The 14,282-nt window shown below is 42.2% G+C and overlaps 1 protein-coding gene across 1 annotated transcript in view; it reads left to right on the forward strand.

Annotated features, from left to right (window-relative positions):
• The window catches only part of LOC124622486 (acetylcholine receptor subunit alpha-like 1), a 957,741-nt gene extending 951,635 nt beyond the window's left edge, over positions 1 to 6,106 (forward strand). The window contains exon 9 of the mRNA XM_047148196.1: positions 871 to 6,106. Coding sequence (XP_047004152.1) covers positions 871 to 1,071 — 201 coding nt within the window. The 3' untranslated portion in view covers positions 1,072 to 6,106. The remainder of the gene's footprint in view (positions 1 to 870) is intronic.
• The last annotated feature ends 8,176 nt before the right edge of the window (positions 6,107 to 14,282 follow it).

Below are 14,282 nucleotides of genomic sequence, written 5' to 3' on the forward strand. Positions count from 1 at the left end.
CCGCCGGAGGTTCGAGTCCCCCCTTGGGCATGTCCTCAGGCTAATTTAGGTTAAGTAGTGTGTAAGTTCAGGGACTGATGACCATAGCAGTTAAGTCCCATTTTTTGAACTGAGGCTATTACCAAGGCTAGTGGTGGCGTTAGAATGAAATATTACCGTAATGGTCTTGACGGTAACAAAGCGTTTTATCCAATGTGAATGTTTGTCATATGCTGCTCACTTCGATCTTACCCAACAAGTGAAGAGATTGAAACTTCTTGGCAGAGTAAAACTGTGTGCCGGACCGAGAATCGAACTCGGGACCTTTGCCTTTCGCGGGTAAGTGCTCTGCCAACTGAGCTACCCAAGCACGACTCACGCCCCGTCCTCACAGCTTTACTTCTGCCAGTACCTCGTCTCCTACCTTCCAAACTTTACAGAAGCTGTCCTGCGAACCTTGCAGAACTAGCACTCCTTAAAGAAAGGATATTGCGGAGACATGGCTTAGCCACAGCCTGGGGGATGTTTCCAGAATGAGATTTCCTGCAGGAGAGTTTCTGTAAAGTTTGGAAGCTAGGAGACGAGGTACTGGCAGAAGTAAAGCTGTGACGACGGGGCGTGAGTCGTGCTTGGGTAGCTCACTTGGCAGAGCACTTGCCCGCGAAAGCCAAAGGTCCCGAGTTCGAGTCTCGGTCCGGCACACAGTTTTAATCTGCCAGGAAGTTTCATATCAGCGAACACTCCGCTGTAGAGTGAAAATTTCATTCTAAGTGAAGAAATTGTTCAGTTTTTATTGTCCTCTACCTCTTCCACTAGCTATTTTTCGATTCTCAGCTGTGTGCCACTTGTTTGGGGTATATGTAGTGACGCAGTGTGACGCGGTGCCCGCAGGTGGAGGAGGACTGGAAGTACGTGGCGATGGTGCTGGACCGGCTGTTCCTGTGGATCTTCACGATCGCGTGCGTCATGGGCACGGCTCTGATCATCCTGCAGGCGCCTTCGCTGTACGACACGACGCGGCCCATCGACATCAAGTACTCCAAGATCGCCAAGAAGAAGTTCATGATGATGATGGGCCCCGAGGAGGGCTAGGACCGGCGCTTCACATTGCACACCCCTGTCGGAATGGGAAACTCTTCGTCGCTGCCCTCCCCCTTCGCCAAGTTGGCCTACGCTCTGTGGCTGCTCTCGTAAAGCCGAGACAGCGCGGTCAGCCGTTTACCGCGAGCTGTTGCCAACCTGTAGGAGACGCCGCGCACCCAAGTCTCTGGTGATGATGCTCGGACCGCGGTGGTTCTCTTGACGACTGCAGGCGGATCTGCTGGGCACACGTATTACCGTACGAGAAAACGGGTCACGAACCTGTACGAGCACGACAGCGCGAGCTACATCGGTTGGTCCCTCCCCGATGTACGTACAGGCCCAAAAAAGTTCGATGCACAGCAAAATCAGTACTTTTTATGGATATGGATTACTTATGCAGAGAAAGGAGAAAATACGTAGAGAACATAGAGGTGGTAGCGAACTCATGAGGCGAATTCTTCCTGCAACTGGACGCTACAGGTTTACCATCTACGCGACCTCCTTTTTTACGAGTCGTCAGTTGCCTGACTTGTTAGATGAGTGCTGAAGACCGCCGCGTATATGACCCGTGCCAGCCTCTTCATCGCGGAGTAGCACATTCATCCAAACTCTTCAAAGTATTCGTTAAATATGCTCCAATCTGCCTTCCCCTAATTTTTTACTCTTTATAGCTCTCTCGTACCATGAAAAGCTATTCCCTAACTTCTTTATGCAAATCCTGTCGTCCTGTCCCGTCTCTTTGCCAGCGTTTTCCATATCTTCCTTTCTTTCCCGATTCTGTGGACAGCGACTTCATTTCTTAATTCATCAGTCCAATTAATTTTCAACACCCTTACGTAGTACCACGTACACAGAAACTTCATTCCTCAGATTAAAGCCGATATCTTAAACTAGTAGACTTCCTTGGTCAGAAACACCCTCTTCAGCTGTGCCAGTCTGCTTTTTATGCAGTTCTTGCCTTGCCCATCACGTGTTATTTTGTTTCGGAGGGAGCAGAATTCCATCGTCTGCTTCTTGGTCTCATATTTTGATGTTAAGCTTGTCGGTAGCCCCATTTTCGCTAACAGTCATTGAGTTTTTTTCACTTTCCTTCGATTTACCCTCAATCACTATTCTTGTAGTCATTAGACTATTCATTCCATTCAAAAGGTCCTGTAACTCTCTTCACTTTCACCGAGGATACGAATGTCCTCAGCCAGTCCTATCACCGATGTTATTTCCACTGATTTTTAATCCCATTCCTGGACCATTATTTCACTTCCGGCATTGCTTCTTCGACATGAAGATTGAACAGTAGGGGTGAAAATCTGCTCCCTGCCTTGCACCGTCTTCAGTCGGAGCACTTCGTTCTTGGTGCTTCATTATTAGTGTTCCCTATCAATTTTTGTACATATTATATATTTCTGGTGCTTCTCTGTAGCTTACACAAACTTTTGAACATTTTATGCCATTCTGCACAGTTTTAACTTTATTTGCAGAAAACAAGTGTTGCTAACGGTTTTCAGAATTTCCTTCATATTGACAGAAACGTCATTCAGTTTGTACATACTTTTCGCCTTATTGTCTCTTTTCACCACGGTCAGCTTGTCCACCCGCTTCTCACATCCCACAGGGTTTAGTTTTCAGTAGCTTCCCAACGTAGTGAAGATTTCTCGTGATCGGTTAACAAACAATAAAAAAAGAACAAAAAATAAATAAAAAGTTGTCGTGTGGGTAATTACCAGGCGAAAACTTTTGTACGACGTGACTTCGCCTGCGTGCACGACAATTTCGAAGCTTATTTGTCCCTTTCGTTGCCCACAAGGCAACGTGTGGACCCCATTTCAGGTCATCACATAAAAGGAGACAGAGAGAGGGTGGGAGAGGGGAAGGTCTTAGCGTTTTGCCGGCAATCGAATGTGAGAAGTCACAGGTAGCTTCAGTTAACAATCGCATAGAGGTGATGCTTGTGACAATTTAACAGTGAATTTCCTCCATGAACAGCTCCAATACTAGCAGTCGTTGGTGGTGACTCTTCTGTTTCCTCGTCTTCTGCTATGTGTATGAAACATGATCCAAAAAGTTCCAGATATATTACAGATGGTTTCTAATTCCACCTTCCCTTTCCTCCCAGAACATCTCACTATCTGAAAACCGACTAGGAAAGCCAGAATATCCACCAAGTGGATTCATTCCAGTGGTTTATGGGCGAGAAACAGTTTCAAAGCGAGACACTCATTTCCAATCAAGTGTATTCTTGATAATATTAGAAAAGCCGACTGCTATGATTGCAAGGGATTCTCGTCAGGGAATTATTGAATTCTTGCTCTATTCAGTGTGGCTGAACCGATAACACATATATCATATTCCAAATTAACTAGAAGAGTATTGAAAGTGATTTCAGAATTGTCATGTAGAAGCTTTTTTTAAAAACTGAAATCCTACTCCTCACAACCAGTCAAATATGGGATGAATCGCGATGAAGCCTTCTCCCACATGATCCGTTTTCACTTCCAAGATTTTCCAAGCGTGCAGTTACAGGAAGAACTATAGCGTCGAACCAATACCTTTATTTGTGTCAGATCAAACATGTTTCAGAAGCCAACACCTTCCTCCGTGTGAAATTGCGTTAGGTACGAATCAATACGCTACTGATGTGCTCCATCTCACATTCGTTTCTTCACACTACTGAAAAGCATATCTTCTTGTCACTCTGTTCGATCCGGCTCATTTTCTTGTTACAGCTTTGTCAAACGCTTGATAGACCTTGTATTCTTGTATACACACGCTGCTCAATTTGTAGATGCGACTTTTGTGCAACGTTTGTTAGATCAATGTTCTTCTTGCATGTGTAGTTCCGTTACTACCTAATCTTTAGAGAATGATGTTATGTCACCTGCTGTTTACGGTGAACATTTTTTTGTAAGCATTACCCATTCTAGTTATCGTACTTAATGTTTAAATATTTCGCAGATACATTTTATGAAAAATGTGTATTTTAAATTTAAACTGAAGTAATTCGTCAATTTTATAGTATATTTAAATTTTAAGCGTATTAGCTCTTTTTTAATGACACTTACCATTTCTAATTTGTAGAGGAAATCGAATGAATTAACTCAGGTGTATATTGTAACAAAGCACGTGTTACGTTACGCGGTCGTCACGGTAGTTACGGAAACTGCCGTCATGTTTTCAAAGATACTTCATCCCGAAGGGGTTGCAATATGAAGCGCTCAATCTTTACATCGAAAATTACTATTCATCGTACTCTGCTGCCGTTTATGTACTGTTTCGGCCGCCTGAAGCCGGCTGCAGTTGTTGCTAGTGCGAACATGTTCCTATGTAGAGACGTGATGTGAATTAAACTGTGAAGACCACGCCGGTCTTAACACAGCGACTTACACAGCGAACCGAAGCGCTGGTAGACAAGTGACGAATGGTGCTGTTGATTTTAACATACAAACAAAAAAAAGGAATAAAAAAAGAGCAGAAAGTGTGACCAGTTGTGCCAAAGTTAAAGGATGGTGAAAGAACTTCGCGTGAAGAGTTTGAACTTCGAGGGAAGAAAATTCCCTGCGTCTTGTGAAGATACTTAATTATCAGTGGAGTTATCTGTTTGAAAAAAGTGTTTTTGATCCTTTTTCAGCATTTGTTCCTGATTTTTCATTCACACAGCATCGAGGGGATCTTTGGATGTGCAGCTGGGCCGTTTGCAGCGTGAACTTCATCGCAGACACGTTAATTTGCTGCTGTATGGTAACCTCCAGCCGACGACAGTTCTCTGCTGTTGGCGTTCCTTATGGGTCTGCTTCAAACAACACACCTCTTCAACAACCCACCCTCATTCTCTTCCTAAACCTTCGTTTCAATGCGTCTCCCCCCACAAACCTCCCTTTGTATTCATGTAAATGAAACACACTATTTGTACGTTTAGTTGTACAGACAGCTCAAAATTCAGTATTCCGAGTGGCTGGTTCTCAAGGAAACTTCCACAAAGTATCAAAGTACGAATTATGCTCAACGTGTCTACCTTACGTAAATTAATGTTAATATAAATGTATCAAATCATATTTTCTTGTCGTTCTCAAACAGAACCTCTCGAAGGGTGTAGGTTATACGTAAGAACAACTGTTTCAAATAGTTTATGTGATCGAAACTAACTTCCGACCGAACACGTCTACGCAGCACTGAATTTTTCATTTAACAAACCAATGTTTTGTTTGTAGTTTATAATAGCGTGACTGAGTTAGCAAGACAATCATCACTAATCTTGTAAGGTTGTGTACAGAATAACGAAAAATATGAAAAAGCTCTAGGGAAAAAAAGATTTTCCTCAATTGTACAACAGCAAGCAACGTACGTTTACCACATTTCTGATTTAAGAGTATAGTTGTTTATTTTCCCATATATTCGTTCACATTTTTTTAAGAGTATAGTTGTTTATTTTCCCATGTATTCGTTCACATTTTTTTCTGCAGCAACGTTAGTTTAACGAAAGAAAAATATACTGATGAAAACAGTCGCTTACTTTACACAACGTTACAACGTGTTCATTCTCGGTCTCTTGTCTTTGTGAACTGTCTATTCCTTCATTGTTCAATCAATGTCTTCCATTCCAATCCAGATTACAACCCACCACGCCCATCAAATTTTCATTCAGTGTCCATTGTTAACTGTCTCCATAAACTGTAGAAAATTTGAGCAGATATGTATCTTGACTTTCAATTGTTTGTCATTGTTATACAAAGAGTAATTACAAAACATGCAAATTTGATATGTTGCGTTAAATTTCAACACACCATTACTGATTATGAAAAAAAACTGTCACGTTTCATGCATTAAATACTGCAGCACTAACTATTAAAGTTTTCGAATCAAATTCTCTTAAATGTCATGTGCTTTCAGTGATTCTAAAAGTAGGAAAAGATAATTTGGTTTAGTGTGTCATGGAAGGCGCAGTGTTAGATTCTCCATTTCTGATTTGTTTGCCAGAAGTGAAAAATTGTCTAAATGTGCTTATTCTACCGATAACCATTACATAACACTTACAGAGATTTTAATAAACTTTAATTTAATAATAATTTAATTAATAAAGCCATAGAGTAGATAGTTTCAATTAATGGGTTTAATTACATGTGAATTTGAAAGTGGTATATAAATACATAGAAAGTATTGCAATAAATATAAAAGTTTGTTCTAAAATGTTTATAATCACTAACGTTAAATAAATAAGTGTAAAGAAGAGTCACACCGTAACGATTTGCTAACCCACCTGATCTGTCTGTTGGCTCATTCTTGCGTCATTACAGTGGCGGTGCCGTGCTCGCGCCACGCGTTCGTGCCTGCGTGTGAGCTGCGCACGTGCGACACACGCCTGCACGTTGGGCACCGGAACAATAATTGAAAAGGGGGGGGGTCTCGCATGCGCGCGTGTGCTGCCATCTGGGCGCCGTTTGTAGGATAATGGATAGCATCGATCGCACGCTATGACGTCACGCGCCGCGCGCGTCGCGAGTAGTGGCGCGGGCTGCGGCCCACGAGGAGGAGGCAACCACAACCAGCGGCTGCAGAGCGCACACTTTTCGCTGAAGTGTAGGCAGTCGATACTGCGAACGGACGCGGTTGTTTCCTCACCATCGTAGACCGTTAACAAAGGTTCTAATTGCTTACTTAAAAGCAGTTAAATATCTCACTGTAATACGTGACATAAATTACCACATCCTATAAATATGGATAACTAAGGCACACCTCAGCCGAATTCGATTTCATCGTCTAATTTATAAAGTGAGCCTGATGGTAGAGAGTGCAGCTACGAGGTGTCGTTCTTTCTTTTCGTCATAAGTGAAACGTGACAACTAAATTTTGTACTGAATAATTTGAATTCTATTCGTAAAATTTTATGTTGTGATATTATGGGAGTAACTCTTATTCTCTTATCATCAAGAGGTATTCATAGATTGGTAAAAATATAATAAGAAAAACTATTGCCAAAGACATTACAGTGCTGTAGCATTTTAATTACGACAGCAAATGTTTTTTACCTCTTTTCTTATTTTTTATATGTGTGGTCGGTTGTGTACCTATTTGTCAGCATCAGACCTTCATATTAGTATCTTGGAGCAGAATTCATTAGACGTAGCTGTGCTGCGTTTAAAAAAAAATGTTTAGATCGCACTGCAAAATAAACTAAATTAGCACAGCACAGGAAATAGTATGGGAAGCTGCAAACAAAATTCATAAAAACTGACAATCCTATAATGTGCGGAGGTACGTCTCAAATTACGTGGATGCATTAAAACCGTAGATTAATCACATCGGTTTCTTACAATATAAATTTAAATGTGTTTCACCAATTCGACGAATGTTAAAGACGACCATCATTAAAGAATGCCCCAGTGTCTATATGATCCAGCGTAAGTGGTAGCGTGTCTGTTGGTTTTACGATATGAAATGACGTACCAATTACGCTGATAGGAATAGAGAAGTTATGTACCATTTTTCACGTAAAATCTATAATCACTTTTCTATAATTCAGAAATTACATTGGGCATATAATGAACAAAAACTTTCAAGAGTGAGCCAATCACCGGAGCGTTCTTACTCAGGAAATACCATAGTTCATGTGCGGATGGCCTGCAACATTACTTCGTGATAGTCTCCGAGAATACGTGGGACGATTGCCATCGTACGTATCATCTGCGTAATATGCAAGCATGAATTAGCAATTGTGCTGCGACAAATAACTTTACTGAAAGGTACTGGAACCAATGATAAGACTTCCCTTGAGATAAAGGAGAATGACATGAAATTGTGTTTATGACTTAAGATGGGTCTACTCGGAGGTAGTTGAGGGCTCCAACGACGCATGCGACAACTCGATCCCCCAAGATGGAAAGCGCACAAGGGGTGCCAAGTGCCAAATTTGTCTTTCTTTTTTCGTTGTTTACTGTATCAGTGTTGTGACACGTTTCAACTGACGGCTCTCCATCGCATATTGTTCTGACCATCTTCTTCAACTGTTTCTATGTTCGTTCTCTTCAAATGTCATCCACTACTCCAGATCTCTACCTACGTTTCCCTTTCATTCCTTCCATTTTCACATCCGTAATTCTCTCTTCCAGACAATTCCCACGCAGTATGTGACCCAGCTAAGATAGTTTCCTGTTTCGGTGCACTCCTATTAATCTTCTTGCTCTTCCTATTTTCTTCAGTCTGTTTTCGTTCTTAAGTTTGTCGGTCCATTTCACATTAAACATTCTACTCGATAGCCACATTTTCAAAGTTTCTAAACTTCTTTCTTCTCTGATTTTAACTCTCCATGATGCACTGCAGAGTAAAACTACACTCCAGACATAACATGTAGCAAAACTTCTCCTCAGCTCCTCTGCCATTCTTGTAGCTATTAATAACTGCGTCATCTCTTCAAATTCTCTTTTTCCGCAGATCTCCTCACATCTTCAGCAGAGCTTCCGGTCCATTTCATTGAAATTAACAGGTGCAGAAGCGATTTTACCTATTCTGTCTTTTTTCCGTCAAAGGACACGTTAACTGGAGCTTTCTTCTTGCTTGTTCTCATCACTTTCGTGTTTCCTATGTTTATCTTCATTCCATACTCTCCTTCCGTTGTTGTAATAATCTGCAACATTTTCTGTAGCTCCTCTGCTGATTCCACCAGCAGTGCTTGATTATCCTTGTATTCTATAGCCTTCATTCTTTCTCCTCTAATTACAATTCTTCCTCTGTTGTCTTACCTATCAGTTCTTCTCCATCTACAGGGTGTTACAAATAGGTACGGACAAACTTTCTGGAAACATTCCTCACACACAAAGGAAGAAAATATGTTATGTGGACATGTGTCCGGAAACGCTTTGTTTCCATGTTAGAGCTCATTTTATTACTTCTCTTCAAGTCACATTAATCATGGAATGGAAACACACAACAACAGAACGTACCAGCGTAACTTCAAACACTTTGTTAGAGAAAATGTTCAAAATGTCCTCCATTAGCGAGGATACATTCATCCACCCTCCGTCGCATGGAATCCCTGATGCGCTGATGCAGCCCTGGAGAATGGCGTATTGTATCACAGCCGTCCACAATACGAGCACCCTGTATGTGTACAGTCTGAAAAAATATTAGTAGCCTTAACCGACACTTGTAAAAGTATACGGTAAGGTTCGTGGCAGCAAAAATGTACCAGGAACCCTGAAGCCGAAAAAGAGTCATTTAAGCAATAACAGCGAATCTGTGGCTATGAGCTATCGCTGACTTCAACATGAAATATTGTCCAAGATAGTACAAGTATATTTGAATTTTAAATCTTGCAATTAAATCCTGAAATAACTGTGCACAAATTTCGTGGATAACCTACCTTGCCTGCGCTTGATCGGGGATCCGTTATTATAGGACGCTTTCACAGCGTCATTTACGGAGTCTGCAAGTGATAGACCCCATATATACAGTTAGAAAGTCTTTGCACTAAAACTTTTTACAGTTCTCGGTGATTATTAGGTCCATAACTTGGCTTTCGGTGAGATGGCAGTAGCTGGAAGTAGTGGTGCAGGTAGTACATCGCAAGCGTCATACGATGGTGAGTCAAGTCGCAAACGCCAATTGCCAGACGTCATTTCAAATTTTGCGCCTGTACATATCTAGAAAATGGAAAAACATGTCGCGTGGAACGTAGCGCAGCATTCAGCAGCCAGCGCTACATGATCGACGGTCAGACCAATATGGAGCCTCGCCATAAATGTGTACCCGACTAGACAGTAGGATTTTCAAGACACAAGGGACGGTCCACAGAGGACGTTGATACTGAAATTCGTCTCATGGAAAGTTTTATCCTGTTGCATATAGGAATTCAACACAGGGAAAAAAAACAATGAACTTCCTGGTCTCACTGCTTATACATTGGTGTCACATTGTTTTGCCATCAAGGGGTATTTCGCTACCCGCACGACACAGAGGTCTGGTGGGTTGCAGAAATTTAAGAAACGAAATAAACTTGTTACAGCCCGAGAGATCACTCGTTGGCTGTGAAAGCTGCCAGAAGAACTCCATGCTGTGGGTATTTACAGGGAGAGCCTGTTGTAAAGTAAAATAAATCTCAGGGTAGTACATACGGCACTGGCGACTCTACCACATTCTGCGACTTACTTATTGACGCGCCACCATACAATAAGATTTAGGCATTTATAAACATAACGCCATCAAAATAAAATTCGATTTCTGATTGCATCATGAAGTTATTCTCCAACGAATATGTCGACCTACTAGGCCACTTCTCGTCCTTGGTGGACAGTTTTAATTTTTTGCTTTAACAAGAAGTAATCCGCGACAGGGTCACACAATGCTCGGTATGAGGTATGGTGAGGGACCTGTCAGTGAACCATCGCGCAGAGAATGGTTTAAACACTTCAAGAACGGTGACCTTTACGTCTAAGACCGCCGCGGTCCTAGAAGAGAGAAGATTACCGAAGCTACTGAAACCGACGGAAACATTCACATGAGACAGTTATCGAAAGCGGTTGGTGCGTTTCAGCCGAGCATTGACAGGCCAACGACGAGAATACAGTGATAAACATGAAACTGTTATTTTTCACTATAAGCGTGCTCGGTGCCACGTCGCAAAAAGCGGTCAAAACGTACTCGGAAACGTTGAAATGGGAAGTCCTACCCCTCTCGTCGTATTCTCCAGACATTGCTCCGTCTCCGTACCATGGGACACGGCCTAGCTGACAAGCATTGCAGCATATAAACAAGTGTAAAATAGGATCTATTGATGGATCTCCTCAATGGACTTCTTCCGTCACGGGATTCCTACACTGCCCGAAGGAAGCGGGAAAATAGTGGCCAGCAGTGGCCAATACTTTGAACCGCAAATTTTTCTGTGAAGTTTTCGCAATAAAGCCTCGAACCTAGAGCAAAAAACGGCAGAAGCAATATTGTGGACCTAATACTTTAAATGGAAATGAACGGTTTCTTCTCTCAATATTAAGCTGTGGATTAAGATTTTGAAATTTATTTTTATAACAGAGGGATGTCTGTTTAGTATTTATTGTAAATTAAAAAACAAGACATTCCCAAATACATTAAACTTAAAATTATTACTAAATTTGTTGCAAAGATCGCAAGAAAATGCATCTTACAATTGAAACACAAGTGGCCATCCCAGGTGGGAACACGGCATTCTTTTGGACAACACTACTGAGAAAATTTAGAAAAGCCGCAATTGAAGCTGAGTGCAGTATTATTCTACCGCTGTCAACGTACATCTCGTGTATGGACCACGAAGATCAGATTTCCTTCGCTCTATTTGCTAGTGAAATAGGAAGGAAAATGACTAGTGGTGGTGCAAGGAACACTCCACCAAGACTGATACGGTGACTTACGAAGTATGTACGCAGATGTAGACGCAGAGAGGAGAAAAGACAAGAAGTAATAAAAATTACCCACGATAATGAGCGCTGAGGTGACAGGATAAAATGCATGTGACGTACTTAGAGATGGACTCTTGGTTTTGGGGTAGTGCAGACGATGCAGAACGGGTAGCAAGGGTCTGATTAAACCTCTACTGCTGACGTGCGTAATGACAGTGAAGCGGTGGTGCTAGCCAGTGCAGATGTATGGAATCAGCGCATAAAGTTGAGTCGACCTGGAGTAATGACAGAATATAGAGTCAACGAAAGATTATTTGGCCAAAAAATTCGTGTAGCCGAAATTTTTGAACAGTAGTACGAGGGAGTGCCACGAAAACTGTATAAGACACCCTGCGGGTGGGATGTGGTCGTGGCGATGGAGGTTTAAGGGTTACTTTTTTTTTAGTTTTTCTTGAATAGAACTGCAGGTTCTAACGAAAGGGTTTCTGAGTACAAAATTAAACTAACAAAATTAACGTAACTTTTTCGTTTTCCGTCGTTAGAAAAATTGGCCGTCTGGAGTATGGAGACCGGGCAAAGAGGTCTCCAGAACTATGACGTGAATTAACAACACTGGAGATCGTTACTGAAAAAAAAGAAAACAGAACTGTCTTTCATTTAGTTCCAAAGACGGAACGTACAGCAACGCTCAAAGGTACTTTGTAATTGCTGTCTTATGTTGTCAGTAATGTCTGCTTGGAGTCGCAGAGGAGCAACGCATGCAACCGCGTTACTCCATCAAGAGCTTCCCGTCACTCTGGGTAAATATCTAGTAAACAAGCAACGTCATACTATAACAACATCATATATATTCCTTTACCTCAAAAGTATTTTGTAATTTCCTTTGATGGTGTGATATTCATTAACTATTGTTGCTTATGGATTCAGACAGTGTTTTTTTATTTATAGGGACAACTAAAATCAAGCCAGAGCACAAAGAATATGCGGTTGGTGAGAGGCAACCGGTTTTGCAAGCCTTGAGGAAGGGAAAGTCGCAGTTTAGCGTATCTAGAAACTATCGCGTATCACTACAATCTATATGTGTGTGTGGAGTCCAAATGGAAACAGGAAATAGAACGGAACAGCAGCCAATTTGCAAAGGTCAGGTCGTCTTCTTAAAACAGCCATGAGGGAGGACAGAATTATTTGTAATCAGTCACCTGCTGACCCAAGAAAATCGTCTCGGCAAATTAAGGATGATATGGACCACCATTATGGACTGAACCTACAAGTCTCTACTGTAAAAAGTCGCCTAGTAACAGGTGATTTGAATGGTAAACGACCATCACGTAATACACTCATAAATTCAAAAAATAGGAAGGCCAGGACAGCGTTTGCAGACAAATATACTATCTAATGTTTCACTGCACCAAAAATCCTAAGCGACAACACAAAGTACCAACTATCAAACATGAGCAGTTGCGCTACCTTCATGGGATGGCGATGTTCTTCTAGACGTGGTGTTGGTCCTTTAGCCCAAATAGAAGGTAAAATGTATCGAATCCTGTACGCCAACATTTTATGAAAGACTACAGCTTCACATAGTAGAAAGAATATACGACGTTATTGGATATTTCAGCAGGACAATGCTTCAAAACACAGCTCCGGGTATTTCAAAAGAATGTTTTCAGATAAAAAATCAAATCCCAATGCTGTAGCCACCGCCGATATCAGTGCACACGATATCCGTTTGTCAGCAGAACACCTCATTAGTCGCGCAAAAAAATCCCTCTCCTTGCTGTCGCCCTGCCCCTGTTGAGAGTGCGATCGTGTGCCTCGCAGACCTGTTAAATGTGGTTGGAACTACACCCGCTGCTCGTCGAGGTCCCTAATTACCTGTTACATAGTGTTGTGGTCATTTGATTATGTAACCTCCTCTCCTCCGGGCAACAGTGCCTTTGGAACAATGCTGTGACAATACGAAGCTTCCGGGCTACACCCGTCACATTTTGTCCTTTTTCCAATTCCCCTATCATTACTCCCCGTGTGAAGTCATCCACATGTTGTTCGTGGGACATTTAGTAATGAAGAACACCACCGCACTGAACCATTAACTGCTCACTGATTAATACACACGGTTTATATGCGTTTCCTCAACTGCTTCGAGTTGCGGGTAAGCCGTATTTCGCGCTAGAGCCAAGGAATCTACGCACAACTATGAGGCCTCTGACAACATTCTGCTTCACTTTCATTCTTTTCAACCGAGTAGTTAATATTTTATTCTGTGTATGTCGCACTTAAATTTCGCAGGGATGTGCAGCTTCGCAGATGAAGAAGTGATTGGAAAATGGAACTCAGTAGCAGGAAAAGGAGGAGAAGGAGTACACTATGTGATAAAAAGTATCCGGACACCTGGCGGGTTCCAAATGGCTCTGAGCACTATGCGACTGAACTTCTGAGGTCATCAGTCGCCTAGAACTTAGAACCAATTAAACCTAACTAACCTAAGAACATCACACACATCCATGCCCGAGGCAGGGTTCGAACCTGCAACCGTAGCGGTGACTCGGCTCCAGACTGTAGCGCCTAGAACCGCATGACCTGACAGGAAGTGACTTACAAGTTCGTGGTGCCCTACATCTGTAATGCTGGAATGCAATATTATGTTGGCCCATCCTTAGCCTTGATGACAGCTACCACTCTCGCAGGCATATGGTCAATCAGGCGCTTGAAGGTTACTTGGGGAATGGCACCCCATTCTTCATGCAGTGCTGCACTGAGGAGAAGTATCGATGTCGGTCGGTGAGGCCTGGCACAAAGTCGATGTTCCAAAACATCCCAAAGGTGTTCTATATGATTCTGGCCAGGACTCTGTGCAGGCCA

This window comes from Schistocerca americana, chromosome 7 (genome assembly GCF_021461395.2).
Source record: "Schistocerca americana isolate TAMUIC-IGC-003095 chromosome 7, iqSchAmer2.1, whole genome shotgun sequence".
NCBI lineage: Eukaryota > Metazoa > Arthropoda > Insecta > Orthoptera > Acrididae > Schistocerca > Schistocerca americana.